Raw genomic sequence first — 19,718 nt, 5'->3', positions numbered from 1 at the left:
TTCTTGGTTCATCTGTAAGGACTGAACACTTTACCAACACCAAAGAGAAACTCAAAACTTTGAGAAGACAGCACTGAATCAACACCCTGAAGAGAAGGCCAATTTTGCCATCTACAGCCCTTCGCCCTTGCCCTGTGGAAAACATTCAAGCTCAATGTCATCGGTATGTGGGCACCTGTGCCGTTCTGTCGGATTATACTTTATGACTTTGGCCAACCAGGGCTGTCATCACAGCTGTCCTCAGTGACATCAGTCTGCAGCCTCCACATTATAAAAATGTCTTCGTAAATATCAAAATAGCATTTTAGACATAGTACAGGAAGAGCTCTTACCATTTTTCTAACCCAAGAATAAAAAACTGACATGCAGTGAGTCCAGGTAAGCAGGGACTGGCTCTTTCGGAGCTCATTTTGTGATTGCACAACTGAGGCCCGCATGGAGGTTAAACAATGCCATCTTTTAAAAGGTGCTTTCTGGTATTTCTCCGAAAGCCTGTCTCTTCATGCTTATTCCACATTCTTTATATAATAAAATAAACTCTTTGTTTGACTTACAGCAAAATTAAAAGAATTATTTCCCCCTCTACCTTTTAATTAAATCTTCCAGTAGAAGCCAAAATGGTCTAAGGAAAGAAAAAGCACATTGTTACCCAGTTTAAAAGTTCAGATTTGGATAGTAATTCAGATATTTAAACCAAATTATAAATGGTTATCTGAAAAACTGCTAATTGTAAACAAAAAACTGAACTTCACAGGAATTCATTTTATCAGGCTTTAACATTTTTTAAAACATTTTTTAAAACATAAATGGATTTTTCTACAAATCCACGTAATTCCAGCCTGAAGGAAATTTCATGTACCTTGTTAAAGAGCAGAACATATGGCTATAAAGACCTGAATTTTTTTTTTTTTAAAGAATATAAGGGGTACTAAAAATTTCTTCCAGTTTTCACAAATTTAAAAACTTTCAAAATACCTTCTAAAAACAACGTATTTTCTTTCGAGTCAAATCTAGGAAGCTAGATGACGGAATTAGCTTTTATTCACAAATGCAGTAAAACAGGAAGGACTAAATGTTTTTGCAGAAACTCAAATTTCTACAAACGACAAATATTAGTGGTGTATTTTGGTAATGTTGCGAGAGTAAATATGTTACTTGATACACACAATTTTAAGACAAAAGATGCCCCGAATGGAAATGTCATCTCTTCACTGCTTGAGAAACAAGATGATCTTTGATGTTAGTACTACTCCCCTTCTCCGTTCTTAGGTGGTCACCTGAAATGAACAGAAAACAATGTCAATACTTACCCCAAGTCAAAGTAGGCAGTGTGCAGGCGTAGCTGCATGTATTTTCAGATGTTATGTTTTTACTATTGTATGCGTTCTTTAGGTGGCCTAGGACAACAAAATAAACTCACCATTTTAAAAGCATTATTAAAGAAATCAGAAACATTTAGTACTGAAGATTCACCATCAAGTGTTTTTAAGGGAACAGAGAGCACTGCAGTGTAAACCCGTGTGTAAGCGGCAGTTACAAACTTCTCTTACATGATATGTAAGGAATGGAATCTGAAAGGACAGGGTGTTCAATAACATTTTGAGGGATGCCAAACTTCTTCAACTAAAAAGAAAAAAACAAAGTACCACAAAACCCACCTTCAAATAGCAGTGCCTCTCAGCAGCACCCTCTTATGGCAAGAAAAAAAACTAGCAGCGTTTACATTTTCCTACCCACATCAGAAAATATCCAAGAAACTGTAGAAATCTTCTGCAGCCAAAGACACAAGAATAAAGCTCCATGAGAGTTCAGAAGCGACCAGAGCCCCTGGGACCACCCCCTGTGCTCTGGCAATCAAAGGGGTCCTAGGCACTTCTGCTCAATTTTTGTCATGGGGAGAAGGGGCAGAGGGCAGAAGTGCCCTGGATTTAAAGAACCTGAAGAGACTTAACATCCAAATGCAACAAAAATGCAAGGCAAAGACTAAATTCTAAAAAGCTGTGAAAAACTGAAAATATTCCTAGATACTTTTACACGGGAAAAACCCATTTTTATGATTTTGATGACAGGAGAAAAAGAATACAGATTGAGACAGCTGTTAGAAACATGGATTTTAGCACCAAAAACGCAACCTGGATTTTCTAATTCTAAAGACAACCTGATTCTACACCCAGGCCTGCTAGTCCCCAGCGGCTGATCATCCTCACAAGGACTGGAGACTGTAGGTCTGGATCACGGAGGAATGTCTCCCTCATTTTCAGGCAGCTTTGCTGGACAGAACAAAGTTAACAATATCCTGAGGCGACAGACATTTCAGGTTTTCTAGAAAAGCATTACTAAGAAGTATGTGATGCACACACTTCACCGACGTGCAGTAAAGTTGCGAAGCTAATTATTTTCTCTGTTAGAAGATTTCTGGTCTTTCACTTACATTAAGAACCTGCTCCGTCTCCAGTGTTCAAGCACGGACATCAGCAGCCCTAATGAACTGGTCACCATCCCAGAGGCGAGTATGTCTACATAAACCCTGTTCCTGGTGCGCCTGGGCGGCTCAGTGCGTTAAGCCTCTGCCTTTGGCTGAGGTCATGATCCCAGGGTTCTGGGATCAAGCCCCGCATATGGCTCTCCACCCAACGGGGAGCCTGCTTCCCCCTCTCTCTGCCTGCCTCTCTGCATACCTGTGATCTCCCTCTATGTCAAATAAATAAAAATCTTTAAAAAAAAAATTAAAATTAAAAAAAAAAAAAGTTCTTTTCTTCCAGCTCTTTGGGAACTGTGACACGAGAGATCTTGTGTTGGCTTTTAGACTTGTGTTCACACACGGACAATTTCATCTGAGTGTGTTCTACCTCAGATGACTTTCTGTAGAGATCAGGTATTGTAATCTGAGTAATAATATTTTTAAATTTTCATAACCTTCCCATGTTGTCAAATAAAACATATTTCTATCAAACAGCAAGCTAGAATTGAAAAAGGAGACGCCGAAAGGAAATGCTGACATGTGTTACTGGGACAAAAATGCCATTCGTGGCTGCTAATTCTTCACAAATCTTTGCACAAAGAGTTCACCTTTATCAAGAAAATTTCAGATGGACAAGAAAAATAATTTGCAAGATCCCTATTCTCCTATTAGTTCAGCTGTCCTCACCTCCTCACCGCATAGTCCTTCGTCCTAACTTGTCCTCACCGAGCCTGCCACAGAGCTTTCCACAGAACACGAGCCCCAAGCTCAACGGACTTGGACCTCTCTGAGGGCTCTGAGGGCCCCAAAGCAGCTAGTGTGCCTCTCCCCTCCCCCCATGCTCTCCAGCCCCCCTATCTCCATGGTGTAAAGCTACCACCAGCTATTGTGACCCACGTCTCAAAAGAACAGAAATGGGTTAAGAAATACTCCGTGATGTGTACCTTTCTTATTAGTCAAGCGAAGTCAGTCAGAGAAAGGTAAACACCAATGACATCACTCATATGTGGAATTTAAGAAACAAAACAAATGAGCAAAGGAACAAAAAAGACAACCCAAAAAGACACTCTTGGGGCACCTGGGTGAATTCGTGGGTTGAGCCTCTGCCTTCGGCTCAGGTCGTGATCTTGGGGTCCTGGGACCGAGCCCTGCATCAGGCTCTCTGCTCAGCGGGGAGCCTGCTTCCCCCTCTCTCTCTGCCTGCCTCTCTGCCTGCTTGTGATCTCTGTCTGTCAAATAAATAAATAATATCTTAAAAAAAAAAAAAGACACTCTTAACTCTAGAGAATACACTGATGGTTCCCATGTAACAGGGATTAAGGAAGAAGACACTTAAGGTGATGAGCACTGGGGTGTTGTATAGAAGCGTGGAATTACTGTATTGTACACCTGAAAATAAATCAAGAAGTAGAAACAAAAAGTTTAGGGGCTTCTGGGTGGCTCAGTGGGTTAAGCCTCTGCCTTCAGCTCAGGTCATGATCCCAGATTCCTAGGATTAAGCCCCGCATTGGGCTCTCTGCTCGGCAGGGAGCCTGCTTCTCCATCTCTCTCTGCCTCTGCCTACTTGTGAGCTCTGTCATATAAATAAATAAAATATTTTTTAAAAATAAAAAAATTTTAAAAATTTAAAGTTTACAAGCCAGAAAAGTGATTGCTCAAGAGGTTATTTTTCCTTACAGGACTGAAAGTATCCATGTCACGGGTTTGCTGTCTTAGCCAGCGTTCACATGTACAACATCCCCTGGTGGCAATTAAACAGAGAAACTGGTATCATATATTCTTGGTATGTAAAGCCTTCTTGGAGGGGGATTAGACAACCTCTACTATGTTTTTTTAATATGCGTACGCTTGGAACCACAACTGTACTTTTAGGCGTCCACACAAGAGAAATAGTGCACGGACAAAGAAATAATTCTGTATTGCAATACAGTAATAGCAAAAACGTAAAAATATAAAAGTCCATCAATAAGGGATGATCAGCAATACTATACAATACTACATAAAGTTAAGATCTACACATACTGACAAGACAAGGGAAAATAAACCCAATCTCAGTGTAACATGTCAAGTAGCGGTACATACAAATTTACATGCACAGAAATGACTCCGGAAGGAGGCCCCTGGCCCCAAGCTGCTAATAGGGACCTTCCACAGAAGGGAGGGAGATCAGGGAGTTAGGGAGAGACAAAAGGGAAGCGATTCAAGAGAATTTGATTTTTTTATTATTTGAACGCTTACAGATTTTACTTGTCCCCTTGTGCATTTTGTTTCGCTTTTTAAGTACTTGTCAAATAGTAGGCACTAATGACAGTTCTTTACCAAGCCTTGCAAAGGGAACTAGGAAAACTTCTTTACATTCTTTAAGTGGAGAAGTGTACAGGAATGGCCCTCAGAGGTCCTGATCCTGCGAGAACAGATCAGCCACACGCTTTACAGGACTCACTTAATATCTCAGTCCTGGTTTTCTCAACTGTAAAGTACGGAGGTGGGGTGATTTCTTTTTCAATGGTCCACCAGCTCAGCAGTCTAAGATACATAGATGAGTAACTCCAAGTGACATCAGAAATAACCCACAAAAGAGGTCACCTTGCTTCACAAACACTTTGTGTTCAGATCCTAGGAGATGCAGCAAATATTTAACGGAATTAATACTGCTCACAGCAGCTTACGATAACCTATGAAGGATAACTAGTATTTTAGATGTTTCTTAGAAGGTTATTTCAACATTCAAGATTTTGATCTGTTCTCTCATCTGCTGCTTGAGGCCCACCTCTGACTGTCCTTAGAAAGAGACCAACTCTACTGAGGTTGAAAAGAAAGAGCTATAAACCATTCAGTTCAGATGATCAAAGCGAGATCCTATTGTTGATGTGGTAACAACTGAAAGCACATTTAAAGAGTAAACATTCTGAAAGAAATAGGGGCTGTTCAAGAATCTTATCTGTAGGTACTACCAGTCTTCCACCAACAGTATCCTAAAAATACAAAGGATATAGACACTTGTACGTCCCTATCTGTATTCAGCAATCTTGCCTTTCTTTAGTCTTGGAGTGGGGAAGAAAGTGATGATTTGCTAAAAATCTATTTATTGAGTATGCCAATGATCTAAATTGTTCCAAAGAATACAAATCTATATGAAAAAAATTGGGTTTTTCCATGCTTTGGCACAGAAACAGTATCTAAAAATTTTGTCCAGTTATTCTCCCATCCCCTCAAGATTCCCTTTCCAAACACCATTTTGCTTTTTGGAGGATCAGTAACACAGACTTCAACCGTATTAGATGTAAGTAGAATTAAACTATGACTCAAAATCTTGGGTAAAAACTATTTGTGAGAGGAAAAAAAAATTTTTTTAAAGGTTTTATTTATTTATTTGACAGAGAGAGAGAGCACACAAGGAGGCAGAGAAGCAGGCAGAGGGAGAGAAGCAGGGTCCCCACTGAGCAGAGCCCCACAGAGGCTCGATCCCAGGACCCCTAGGATCATAACCTGAGCCAAAGTTAGACACTTAACTGACTGAGCCACCCAGGCACCCCAAGAGAAAAATATTAAGAAGAAAAAAACACTTGGGGCACCTGGCTGGCTGTCAGTGGAGGATGGAACTTTTAATCTACGGATTTTGAGTTTGAGCCCTATATTGGGTATGGACATGACTTGAAAAGAAAATCTTTAAAAAAATTTTAAAAAACAAAAAAAGAAAAAAATAATTGCTAACAGTTAAATGATGAATCCCAGGAAATTCATACCTTTATGCTTTCTTCTGCTAGGTTGTTCGCCAAGATTTGGGTTTGAAGGCTGAAGTGAAGACCCTCTCAGAAATGGATTTTGGAGGTCATCCTTAGTTCCATCCAAGAAATGAGCTAAAATTCCATATAAAAGAGGTCTGTAGCAGGAAGAAAACCAAAATCAATTAAAATTGCAGATTTAAGAAAAGCTTAAAATCTCTCTTAAGGCAGCCTCTGCCACCAAAAGGGCCAGGCAATTCTCCAGACTTGAAACAAGACACACAGTTACTATCCAAATCGCAAACTATTAATGCTTTTTAAAATTTAAGAGTACATTTAACTCAAAAAACAACTTAAAAACCCAGAGAACCTATGTTAAGAACTCAAACATCACCTAAACTGAAATACATCATCCATCCATCAATACAGAGGAATTCTGCCTTTCAAGTCTGGCTGAGATTTCCCAGTGCCTAGCACGGTCTGATACACAACAAGGAGTCAGTGAACACTTACTGGATGTATAAATCTTTGCCTAAAGGTCAGATGTCCCAAAAACCAGACTGCCTGGGTTCAAATCCTGGCTTCACCACTTGACCTCAACAAGATTTTTTATGTCCCTGCCCTGATACGTATTTCTTCCCCTATAAATAAAGATAAGTGTACCCCTCACCTCCTAGGGTTGCTGTGGAGTAAATAAGTTAATAAATATCAACTTTTTAGAACTGCGTGTGGCATATATTAAATGGTATATAAATGTTAGCTATTCAGGAGTTAAGAACGAACTAATATTTAATAAGCTATTTTTAGGGAGGGAGGGCAGGTTTGAAAAAAAAAAAAGCTGTTTTTACAGTTTACGAAACAGTCTAACCTTTCTCCAGGTTATCCTTGTCTTGTGATCATCCCACCACAGCTCACGGAAGATATGCTAGAGATTCCTCCATAAGTAAACCAACTTTCTACTTGAACTCCAAGTCCTATATTCTTTTCATGACAATACTCTGCCTGGTGATCTCTATCAGTACCCCGGCACACAGGGAAGCTACTTGCTAACAATGAGGAGAGGTACAACAGAAATGTTTTCATTTCTAATCTCACCACTGAAAATACAATTTCACCGATTTTTTTTTTTTGAGCTATCTATTTACTAGCTGATGTGACAGTTTAAAGATTGACATTCCTTTCCCTTCAAAAGGTGGAGCCTATCTGCCCTCCCCTGGAGTGCAGGCTCAAGACACTTCTATGAACCAAATTAGGTATTAAGTCACAGCACTGTGCAACTTCCAAGACTAGGTCATAAAGCACTGTATACTGTGGCTGCCTCCATGCCTTCTCTCTGGGCCCTTCACTCCGTGGGAAGTCAGCTGCCACGTCATGAGGATCCTCGAGCTGTCCCAGGGAAAGGTACACAGGCAAGGAATGGGGGCCTCCTGCAAGCAGCCAAGTGAGCGAGCCACATGGGAGAGGATCCTGCAGCCCCAGCCTGGCCTTCAGATGAGGACCTCCCTGGCTACATAGTAACTGGGATCTCCTGAGAAACAGAGCCCCAGAACCGCCCACAGATTCCTGACCAACCACAGACAATAAATGATTATTGTTTCAAGCCACCACATTCTGGGGCACTGGGTTACGCAGCAATAACTAACTGCTTGCATGCCAACTTCTCAGACCAGGAGGAAATCAGGAAAGGAAGTTTCTCTATTTAAGATGCCTCAACTCTTAGGAAAGGAATATATCTTATACTGTACCTCTTATACCCAGGAATGTGATCTCCATCTTCTGTTTAATTTTAAAACCCATGTTTCCGAAAGAGCTGACTGGTTTAAGAAGATTTTTAAGTTTAAACAATTTTGTTCTTAAATTAACATCAATGAAGTTTTTAAAATTTAAAATTTTAAGATTTTTTAGATGTTATTACAAAAGATATAGCTAGCATATTTAATCTACAAATTCATGGACATTAGGATGTTTCTAAATAAAAGTTTACAAAAAGAATTTTTTTTTTAAGGATTTTATTTATTTATTTGTCAGAGCGAGAGCAAGCACAGGCAGACAGAGCAGCAGGCAAAGGCAGAGGGAGAGGCAGGTGCCCCACTGAGCAAGGAGCCCGATGTGGGACTTGATCCCAGGACGCTGGGATCATGACCCGAGCCAAAGGGAGCCGCTCAACCAACTGAGCACCCAGGCGTCCCAGAATTTTTTTTTTTTAAGTTCAGCCTTACCATACCTTATTGTGAAACACAAAAACTCTGAAAACTAGTTTTCGTCATAAGTTTGGCACAAATTTCATTTGGTGGCATGGCTTGACCTAACTAAGGCTATTCTAGACTTTATCCTACTTTGTGCGAAAAAAGAATTTTTTCAGTTTTGCTGAAAAATATCAGTGTATTTATGGAGAGCCACTTTATGTTCACAACGGCACATAAATCTAGTATTTGTTTTACTTGTTATATTATCCCCCCTGCCACTTTACTGAGGTATAATTGAGAAATAAAACTGTATGGTATTTAAAGGGTACAGCATGATGATTTGATACACACACACACACACACACACACAGTGAAGGAATTCCCCTTATCAAGTTAAGTAACACACCCATCACCTCACCCATTTACTTTGTGTGTGACACTTTCATAGATAAAAGAACTCTCTTAGCAAATTTCAAATACACAATCTGCATTACTTTTTAAAAATCTGAAAACTTTACAATGGAGATGTTTGTTTTGTGGTTTTTATGGATGTGGAGCCCAACAGGGGCCTTGAACTCAAGACCTGCGCTGACACTAAGAGTCAGAGGCTTAACCGCCTAACCCGCCCAGGCAGACCTGCAATGAAAATGTTTTAAACAAAGCAGTAACTGCCTTTAAGATAGCCAATTGTTGGCAATATGAAGGTAAGTTGGGAAAGAAAGTGACCAGAGACAGAGAAAGCAGACAGATGGCTTTTTTTTTTTTTTTAAGATTTTATGTATTTATTTCACAGAGAGAGAAAGAGATCACAAATAGGCAGAGAGGCAGGCAGAGCTAGGGGGAAGCAGGCTCCCCGCTGAGCAGAGAGCCCAATGTGGGACTCGATCCCAGGACCCTGAGATCATGACCCGAGCCAAAGGCAGAGGCTTTAACCCACTGAGCCACCCAGGTGCCCCGACAGATGGCTTCTGAACAGCACCCAGGCAGAAGTGACGGAACCGCAATGTGACTGATTGATAGAGAGAGGGGAAGTAGCCAGAAAAGTACATGGACTCTGAGTTTAAGACCCGAATGGCTATATGAGGAACCTACAAGGGGGTTTAAGAAGGTGAAAATAACCCATTTAATTTTTGGACACACTGTGTTTGAGATGCCAGCAGAAATGGGGCTCTGTAATTTGCGGGATCTGTCAGATTTTTTTTTTTTTTTGATCTGTCAGATTTAAAGCAGAGTTACGAACATAGAGGCATCATTAAAGACTCAAGCATACTTAGGAAAGTGGGCAAGGGGACAGGAAGAAAAATTTTGTTAAGGACAAAACGTGGGAGAGTACTCACGATTTAAAAGAACCCTGAAGGAACAATGAAGAAACTGAGAACACTGTTACGGATAGAAAAACCTAGACAGTAAAGGTTCATAAAAGACAAATGACAAAAAGTGTTGTAAGGGAGAAGAGTCACTATTACAAAATGCTACAGAAACTCAAGTAAAACTGAGCTTCTCAGATTGGAAATACAGATATACACCCACTCTTGATGCCAGGGACTTGGGACCAAATACAGGATAAAAGTGGCATATGATACTGGAACATTAATTGTACAAAGATTTGTGGGAGAGTTCAATTTAAGTGGTACGTCATTTATAACATTTTTAAGGTAAAACAATTATACCATGAAGCAGAAACAACAACAAAAAAAACCAAGAAATTTTTAGAAAGGAAACATAAGGGGCACCTGGGTGGCTCAGTGGGTTAAAGCCTCTGCTTTCGGGTCAGGTCATGATCTCAGGGTCCTGGGATCGAGTCCCACATCGGGCTCTCTGCTCAGCGGGGAGCCTGCTTCCTCCTCTCTCTCTGCCTGCCTCTCTGCCTACTTGTGATCTCTGTCTGTCAAATAAATAAAATGTTAACAAAAAAAGAAAGAAAGAAAACATAAGACTTCAAAGAAATTTGTGCCTGGGGGTGGAGGAGGGGCTGCTGCTTTGAGCCTCCTGGGTGCAATTTTTTTGGCCATTCAGGGATCCTCCGGAAAAAGTTTAAGCAACTTTGAGGTAGGAACAGAATTAAGAAATTACTAGAAAGCAGTCACACTTCTTTTCAAGAGCATAGTTTCAGCACAAATGGTAAAGGAAGAATTCAATATGCAGAGAAGGCAAAGAGGGAGCATAACAACATGAAAGCAGGGGCTGGTTGTCACGAAGCTCAGTGGTACAAACGAGTTGAATGGTATTTTTGGAGATCTGAGTATACTCCTGTGCTGAAGCGAAGGAAACAATGAGGAGAAAGAGTCCCTCGTGAGGAAGAAAACAACTGAGAGCAAACCCTCAGAAGAAAAAAAGGTATGCATCAAGAAGCCAAGAATGACCCTTAGTGAGACAGATGCTCAGTCCCCTGAAACCACAGGAATTTTAGTTCCAGAGAACAGAGGCCTTATCCTGTTTGTCGCTACACACCTTGGATTTGGTACAGTGTTAGACACATACTCAAACCAAATAAATACCTGCTCAATTAAAATGAAACAAAACCACTACTGTGTGATTATGACTCCCAATACAACAATATCTAAAAACTTATTTTTAAGTTTTTAAATATCTAAAAACTTATTTTAAGTTTTTATCTTTAAAAACTTTATTGAAAAAAAAAAAAAAAAAACTTCTTACATTGTGTTATCCTTTGATTCTTCAAATGCATTTAGTTCCCGGATGAGAAACTGTCTGTCCAATGGAACTACAGGTTGACCAGATTCTAGAGGAGAAATCATGAGTCTTTATTCATCTAAAACGCACATACGATTTTGGTAAGAACTACTTACCAGGTACACAGACTTTTCCAATTTTGGAATAACAATGATGGCACGCACCAAGGCAGAGCCAACTGTACTTGACTTTATGATTTTCAAAATATCATTTTGTAATATGTATAACTTAACAGAGTTTAACAAAAATTCATTTTTTAAATCCCCCAATTTTTGGTTGGGAACATATGTGTCTGCATACCAGACTTCAGAAGTCTTTTTTTGAAGCCTACAAATTAAACACAGGACAGTAACAATATCCACTTGGTGGTAATAATTCTGAAAGTAAAATTACCCAAACATGAAGCGCTGGCAAGGATACAGGGCAACTGGATACTCTTATATTTGCTTTGCTAGTAGGAGAGCAACCACTCTGGAAAATAGCTGAGCCATTTCTTAGAAAGGTAAGCATGTATTTCATAACCTGCAATCCCACTCTTAGCTCTTTACCCAAGAAAGCTTACCTGCACACAAAAACTTGTGGTGAATGTTAATGGCCACTTGACTGGTAACTGCCAAAAAACTACACACAACTGGCCATCAACTGATAATAGAGAAATCGGCACAGACATACAAAGGAATGCTATTCAGGGGGAAAAAACCCAACACAGCTGAATCTGAAATACGTTATGCTAAGCAAAAGGAAGTGCACTCAAAAGGCTACATCCTGAATGGGCTCATTTATATGACATTCTGGAAAAGGCAAATGATAGGTACAGAAAAAAACAGATCAGCGGTTGACAGGGGCTGGGGTAGGTGAAGAAGTTGACTACAACAGGGCACAGAGAATGTTCTGAGGTGATAAAAATATTCTCTATAGTGATTGTGTGGTGGCAGTTACACAACTATACGTATTTGGTAAAATCCATAGAACTGCATACCGAAAAAGGTTTTTGTCTTGTTGGGTTTTTGTTTTGTTTTAAAGATTTTATTTATTTGACGGAGAGAGACAGAGTGAGAGAAGGAACACAAGCCAGGAGAAGCAGCCTTCTCGCCACCAAGCAGGGAGCCTGACGCGGGGCGTGATCCCAGGGCCCTGGGACTGTGACCTGAACCGAAGGCAGATGCTTAACTGCTGAGCCACCCAGGCGACCCTGGGTGCCTTTACACCTCAGCTACTACACCTCAGCTATTAAAAAAAAAAAAAAAAGCCAAGACATTTAACATAAAACTTGACAAATGTGACTATATTTCATTCTAGGGAAGCCCAGGTCCAAGACCTAATTCATTATATTTTCATAAACTTTCTTCATTTCTGAGTGTTAACAGTATTATATAGCCAGCTATAACAAACTGAGGAAAGCGGAGGCTGATACTGATGATCCTTAAACCACTAAAACTTACCAGTCTTCATTCAGTTAAGATATGTGCTTAACATTAAATAAAAGATACAGAATGTTAATTTAAAAATCTATTAAGTGGAAAAGGTCCAACATCACAAAGAATTCATTCTCTCTTCCAAAATCTACTTTATGGTCTCTCTATTTTTTTTTTCACCCCTTTGGATGAGGAATGAAATAGTCTTAAAGTGGGACGCCTGGGTGGCTCAGTCGGTTAAGCTGCTGCCTTCAGCTCCAGTCATGATCCTGGGGTTGGGTCCTGGAATCAAGTCCCGCATCAGGCTCCTTGCTCGGCAGGGAGCCTTGCTTCTCTCTCTGCCTCTGCCTGCCACTCTGCCTGCTTGTGTGCACTCTCTCTCTCTCTGACAAATAAATAAACTCTTTAAAATTTAAAAAAAAAAAAAAAAAGAAAGAAAAGAAAGCTTAAACAAAGCAATCCTTCCAATCCCATTTCTCTCCCCCAGCCCAGAGGAAAGTCTATCTTGATTAATGTGCATTCCTTATCAAGAAAGTTATTTACTTTCTCTTCAGAAATAAAATATAAGAGATAAATGTCTCTTTAACTGCCCACGTCCTCCCCCAACACCATTTCTCTCCCTCCTAACATTACAGTGAGTTTGGAGTTTATCTTCCCAATACTTTTTAAGTAGGATCCAGGCTAAGTGCAGAGCCCAACACAGGGCTCAAACCCATGGCCCTGAGATCAAGACCTGACAAGAGAGCAAGAGATCAAGAGTCACATGCTTAACTGACTGAGCCTCTGAAACTGTATTTTTAAAGCATCTACACAGAAAAAACCTGGCAGCAAACAAAACCAACTTTTTATCCTTAGTATCAGAAAATACAGATGATTTTTCAAAGCACACACCTAGTTTAAGGGTTCAGGTACTTATTTTCTACAATACAATAAGCCCCATGAGAAAGTATTCAAACTATGGAAGGAGACCAGGGGATTTTTATGTTCCGGTCACCTGGACGACTCTGGGCGGTAACAGAATTAGATTTTCAGCCTCAGTATTTTCTGAGAAGTGAGGGAAGGGAAAAAGCAGACTTTGTTTCAGGCAAGTAATAATAACAACCTCTTACCTGATATGAGGACAGACGCTGTGTACTTATACTTGTTGAATTCCAGATACTCCCGAATTAGTTCATTAATTAGAAGGTTTTCATGAGACAATGACGGTCGGGGTTCGCTTTCATCATCTAGGGCATTGAAAACTTCAGCTCGGATCCTTGCTTTTAAATGCCCTAATACCCCCCTTTTCTCCAACGTGTCCTTTAAAACTGTTAAACATAAAACATTAATGCTTCAATTAGATTAAATTTGGTCACCGTCAGGCATACTTTGAAGAAATATGTTTAAAAGGTAAACGGCCGTGGGTGCCTGGGTGGCTCAGTGGGTTAAGCCTCTGCCTTCCGCTCAGGTCATGATCTTTAGGACCCTGGGACTGAGCCCCAGCATCCGGCTCTCTGCTCAGTAGGGAGCCTACCTCCCCCACCCTCTGCCTGCTTCTCTGCCTGCTGTGATTTCTGTCAAATAAATAAATTAAATTAAATTTCAAAAAGTAAATGGCCTCATAGCCATTGCTTTGATTTAAACAATGAGCTGAATGCAAGTTATCTGATTAGCATCATGTTTGTAATAAAAAATAAAGTTCTCAAGTTGCAATGACTTGCTATTTTAATACAGTTAAGCAAATTCAAGTTTATCTTTCCAGCATCATCACTGTGGGAAGCTATAGTTTGGTAGGCATCGTCAGTGAGGGAGGAAAAGGGAGCACAGAATTACACTAGGCTTACTGGGGCCTGAATTTACCCTGTCTCCTATATTTTCAAGAGCGTTTATCACTGCAGACAGGACTGTGTAACTAAAACTCTCCGGTCTAGAAAAATGATTAAAGACAACAAGTACATCCCATAAAAGGAAGGAATGTGTTATCTTTTAATAAAACCTCTGATACCAAAAACCTTTGGGGAATGACCCATTCTGAACAAAAAGGTGTTTCTTTGGGTGTTGTTTATTTTTTAAAAACACTTATGAGTTAACTTTCTAAAAAACAAAACAAAACAAAACAAAACAAAACCAGTAGGATTTTGAAACTGTAAGCCTAGATAGAAATCTAACACGTGGCTCTATCACTGCCATCTTGAAGAATCAGGGATATATACACTGAATGTAATCTAACTTCCTCTTGATGAGCAAAGGTTATATTACAGTATCAGTTTGTGATCATGAGATTTAACTAAAAATACTAGTATGGACAGTGAGGGGCATAGAGCTGAACTGGCATCATTCCATGCAGTGGTATGGAACCTCCTTTTTTCACATTGTCCCTAATGGCTAAATAACTAACCCAATCAACACATCTCACCCACGGTGCCTAGAACATAGTAAGAGCTCCATAAATGCTACCTGGGAGCATTAGAGTATAGTGTTGTATACTACTGATGTAATAAACATAGTTTAATATTGTACTGCACCCTGCCAAAGGCACCAAATAAGTACACCAAAATAAAGAAAAAATTCATGCACAGAGCCCAAGGAGCTTACCCAAGTAGGCATAAACATAAAATCCCTTTAAACTTTACAACAACAAAAACCTGGGTGATAGGATTACAGAGGTATGACTTAGTAGACTAAACTTTTAACCTTTCTTGCCCCTTGTTTTTAAATCATCCCCCCAACCTTTTTGACAGGTGTGCGAGTACAGTTACCAATCAGCCGTTGTAACAGGTCCATAAAAGGATGGTTCAGCCTTATCATATTCTTGGGATAATAACCAAACCCCGGTTCTCTAACTCCATCTTTGGAAATTAAATGGAAGAGATTTTTTTTTCGCAGGCCAGTATCCTGTCCCAATTACTCTGAATTTGCACACAGCACAGCCTCAAACTCCGCAGAGAAATGACAATTAATGAAGCGGGAGTTAGGAAGCCTATCCTGTCTCATCACCAGCTCATCATGCCTCAGCTCCCCTCTCCAACATGAGTTCTACCTCTCAGAAGCAAAACCAAGTGAGGTGGAAAATGTGAAATGTTTTAATAAGGTAAGAGCCCAGGGATACCTGGGTGGCTCAGTGGGTTAAGGACTGACTCCTGATTTTGGCTCCTGACCACCTCAGGGTGATGAGATCGAGCAAGCACTAGGCTCCATAGTGCCCATCGAGCCTACTCAAGATTGTCTTTCCCCCTCCGACCCTCCCCAATTCCCCCTAAGCGGGCTGGGGAGTAAAAGGCCATACAGTGTAGTTAAGATAATTGAGGTGGGATATACATTTTCACTGAGTTTTGCTGAACACAAACCATATTCAGAACTGGGAATGCAAAACAAAACAAAGGGACACACCTGCGTAGGACATTCTTTTTTTTGACAGAGAGACACACATGGAGAGAAGGAATGACGGAGTGGAAGAGGGAGAAGCAGGCTTCCCAAGGAGCAGGGAGGGAGCCGATGACCCCAGGACTCTGGATCAGGACATGAGCTAAAGCAGACGCCCAACGACTGAACCACCTAGACACCCCTACGTAGGACCATCTTTTTTTCTTTTTATTTTTTTTTAATTAATTAATTAATTTTTAAGATTTTATTTATTTATTGGACAGAGAGATCACAAGTAGGCAGAGAGGCAGGCAGAGAGAGAGGAGAAAGCAGGCTCCCCGCTGAGCAGAGAGCCTGAGGCGAGGCTCAATCCCAGCATCCTGGGATCATGACCTGAGCGGAAGGCACAGGCTTAACCCACTGAGCAACCCAGACGCCCCTAAGTTATTTATTTATTTGACAGAGAGAGAGAGAGAGACGGTGGCGAGAGGAAACACAAACAGAGAAAGTAGAGAGGGAGGCTTGCCACCCAGCAGGGAGCCCGATGTGAAGCTCAATCCCAAGACCCTGCGTTCATAACCTGAGCTGAAGGCAGTCGCTCGACGACTGAGCCACCCAAGCGCCCCTACGAAGGACATTCTTCATGCCCAGTTACATTTTCTGTTCAGGTTCCATACCATTTTGCCCTTTCCTTTGATTATGCTTAAAACTCTGTACCGTAACCACTTCTTCGAAAAAAGTTCTTCCCCTGGCCTCATATCCCAAAGTATCTTTAAATCCTCTGAAGCTGACGCAGTATTGCACGTGTTAGGTAGTTCATGCAGACACGGTGCTCAAATTCACCTGAAAAATCTGTTCTTGTGGAGAAAGGAATGTTTTTTTTTTTTTTTCCCCTTACTGCTCATCAGCCCAGAGCCCCAGGTACACATTTTGTAGCAATGCTTACTGAACCCTATTCTCAAAGAGATCCAGCCCCTCCCTGCCAGATCTTTTAACAATTTCTGATTTCCCTGCCAGATCTTTAACAATTTCTGATTGGGAGCGCAAGGTCCCCGAGAACGGGAACTGGTTTTATTAAACAGGCAGCAGCATCACGCAGGGAGTGAGACCTGGATGGAGTTCAGTGCAGCCTAGCCAGGTTCTCACGCACTCCTCCTTCCAGCTAAGTTACTTTGGGCGAGTTGTGTCACCTCCATGCACCTCAATTTCCCCATCCATGAAACGGGCATAAGGTTGTCCCTGGACTAATAGGTGGCACAGGGGCTGGGCCGCGTCTGACATTAAAGGCTATGCCGCTTATAACTATAATTACTATTATTTGCCTGGATATCTGCGTCCACACCAGCGGTGCACAAACCCGTTACCCGTACGATGAGGACTCGCACCTTTGTGGAACTTGCTGAAAAACAGAGGAGAACGGCCAAGCCAGGAAACTTTCTACCTCCCGATTTTCCCAATGGAGATCGGGTCCTACCCCAAAGGTTGTTAATAAGGATCCCGTGAGACAAGGAAGCAAAAAGCTTAGGAGTTGCATCTAACCCCAATAACGGATACGGATATTGTTACCCTCAGTCCCAAATGAAAGCTGCGGCCCAAAGCCTCGGCTCGAGCGGGGTCCGACAAATGCGCCAGAGGCCCAACGTGCAGGCCTATAGTCCTCTCGGGAACCTAAGGGTCCTGCCGCTCCTCTTCCAGCTCGAAGCTGGTTCCAAAACTGAACGGCCCCTGAGCGACCGCTTCCCTCAAGCAGGGCCCGGACGCATCGGCGGCCACACCAGCCAGACTCTCTGCGAGCCCTGACGCCGCAGAACGACCCTAAAGAGGCTGACTCTGTGTTCCGCTCGTTCCATCCTTTTCACGGGCGGAAGGCCAGACGCCTCTTACTCGGCCAGCTTTCCACTGCCACTCACCGGCCTTCAGCTCGGCGACAGTCGCCATCTTTCAACCGCCCTCAGGGTCGCGCCTCGTCTGTGCGCACGCGCAGTTCCGCCCCGCTCTGCGGCGTGACCTATAGCCAATAGGCGCGCCGCCCTTGCAGCTCTCGGAACCGCCCCGTTCAGTTTTCGCTCTCCCGGGTTGGGTGACTGGTGACTGTCAGGAGGGACTTGACCAATCAGGGAGCTCTGTAGGTGCTCAGGGAGGAGGGGGGAGGAACCGGGATTGAGGCGGGTTAGAACCCTCTTCAGTGGGTGCTGTAGATACTTTAGTGCTTAACTTTATTAATCCTTCCTGCCCGGTGCTCGCTCTGCAGCCTCAGGAACTAATTGTCAATGGTTACCGTGTATTAATCCTGTAGTTCTCAAACTTGAGCTGTGTCAGTATCACCTGGAAGACTTGCTAAAACAGACCACGGGGCGCCACCGCTGGGGTTTCTGATTTAGTCAATCCGGGGTGAGATCCCAGAACTGCTTTTCTTTTAAAGATTTCATTTATTTATTTGTCAAAGAGAGAGGGAGAGAGCTAGCGTGCGAGCAGGCAGAGGCAGAGAGAGGAACAGGCTCCCTGCCAAGCAAGGAGCTCGAGGCGGGACTCGATCCCAGAATGCTGGGATCATGACCTGAGCTGCAAGCAGCGGCTTAACCCACTGGGCCACCCAGGCATCCCTTCAGTGCTGCTTTTCTAACAAGTTCTCCAGGAATGCTGGTGCTGCTGGTCTGGGGGGTCACACCTTGAGAACCACTGTATTAGGGACTTCCTCGGATCCCGACGCTGTGCTGATTAGCTGTACCCACGCTGGCTCATTGATTTCTCTGTGATGACTCCCGTTCATAGAAGAGGAAACGGAGTCTTTGATGACTGATGAGCCTTAACCGAGATCACTAGCAAAGGGTGCAGGTGAGATTTGAATCCAGGCCTCTTGCTCTTTCAAAGCCTGTTCTCTTCCGCTGGCCCTTAATGATGGGTAGAGAATCTCAGGAGTCCAAACGTTACTTGTGAATAATTGAGGAACAAATCATCTCTACCAGCCCAAGGGAATGAAGAAGAAAATGGGAATAATCTACCCAAAGCGGGGTGTGGGGTTCTGTGATTCCTTCCATTGCCAGGAAGACCAAGACCTGTGACCTAGATCCTAGAACCATGACCTTTAAACTGCTAGTCTTAACCCCTAGCAGGTTTTGAAATCTATATATCAGTGGCTCCCAGTGAAACTATTTTCAGCGAAATGGAATGGAACAAATAGAAAACAAATAAGTATTGGGGATGTTTTCGAAACTTCTGTTTTGGGTATGAATGTGCGTTGTGATTCTTGGTGTATTTCTCAAAGGGTAGCAGTGGAAAAAAATAATTTGAAAGCCATTGTAACCTAGAGGAGTCCATTCGCATTCCAAAGGAGATTAATTCTGACCTTGTGGAACACAGCTCTGTTCTGTAAACTTAGAAAGGTCCTATTCTGTCACACTTCCCTATTCTGTAAACCCCACAGAGCTTGAATTGCTGGCCAACATCAGAAAAGATTTATAAGGATTTACTAAATTCCATAGGTAGAACGTTTGAGCTCCTCAGAGAAAAGCACTCATGGATATGCCAATGAGGAACTCAGAGAAAGAGGCATATAATAGTGTGATTGATAGATTCATGTTGGTAATCATGTAATTACATGATTTGCCACTCTGTAGATGACAGGCACTGCTCTAATGTTTTACTTCAAGTCCTCACCAACAGCTCACACAACAATCACCTGATACACTGTGTTGGTGAGGATGTGGGGAAACAGGCATTACCATTCCTTCCTGGTATGTGTGTATATTGGCCCCACCTTCTTGGAAGGGTTTTTGGCAATATCTAATCAACCTTTCACACGCTACAACCCACCAATTCCAGTTCTAAGAACGTACCTTATGGATACACTCGCATTTAATCACCAAGGATATGTACATAAGAATATTCACTGTAA

At 41.9% G+C, this 19,718-nt stretch overlaps 1 protein-coding gene across 3 annotated transcripts; it reads right to left on the bottom strand.

Moving 5' to 3' along the window:
* Positions 1–1,023: 1,023 nt before the first annotated feature.
* CEP20 (centrosomal protein 20) lies at positions 1,024–17,815 on the bottom strand. 3 transcript variants are annotated; one of them, XM_032328094.1, is made up of 5 exons: positions 17,734–17,815; positions 13,591–13,788; positions 11,031–11,115; positions 6,208–6,344; positions 1,024–1,277 (listed from the first exon to the last, which is right to left on the bottom strand). In XM_032328094.1, exons 1-5 carry the CDS (start codon positions 17,759–17,761, stop codon positions 1,201–1,203), a joined length of 525 nt encoding a protein of 174 aa, XP_032183985.1. In that variant the 5' UTR covers positions 17,762–17,815; the 3' UTR covers positions 1,024–1,200. The 3 variants fall into 3 exon arrangements, with proteins under 3 accessions (XP_032183985.1, XP_032183987.1, XP_032183986.1); XM_032328095.1 differs by lacking the exon at positions 1,024–1,277 and adding an exon at positions 4,090–4,931; XM_032328096.1 differs by lacking the exon at positions 6,208–6,344 and having other exon boundaries at positions 1,188–1,277.
* Between the last annotated feature and the right edge of the window lie 1,903 nt (positions 17,816–19,718).

The sequence above is a fragment of the Mustela erminea genome, chromosome 20 (genome assembly GCF_009829155.1).
Source record: "Mustela erminea isolate mMusErm1 chromosome 20, mMusErm1.Pri, whole genome shotgun sequence".
NCBI lineage: Eukaryota > Metazoa > Chordata > Mammalia > Carnivora > Mustelidae > Mustela > Mustela erminea.
This window is presented reverse-complemented; position numbering and strand designations above follow the sequence as displayed.

Coding starts and splice junctions, on each gene's coding strand:
- CEP20 (XM_032328094.1), bottom strand. CDS start 17,761: ATGGCGACTGTCGCCGAGCTGAAGGCCG. Junction 13,789..17,733: donor TGTCGCCGAGCTGAAGGCCG/GTGAGTGGCAGT, acceptor TATGTTTAACAG/TTTTAAAGGACACGTTGGAG. Junction 11,116..13,590: donor AGCGTCTGTCCTCATATCAG/GTAAGAGGTTGT, acceptor TTTCTCCTCTAG/AATCTGGTCAACCTGTAGTT.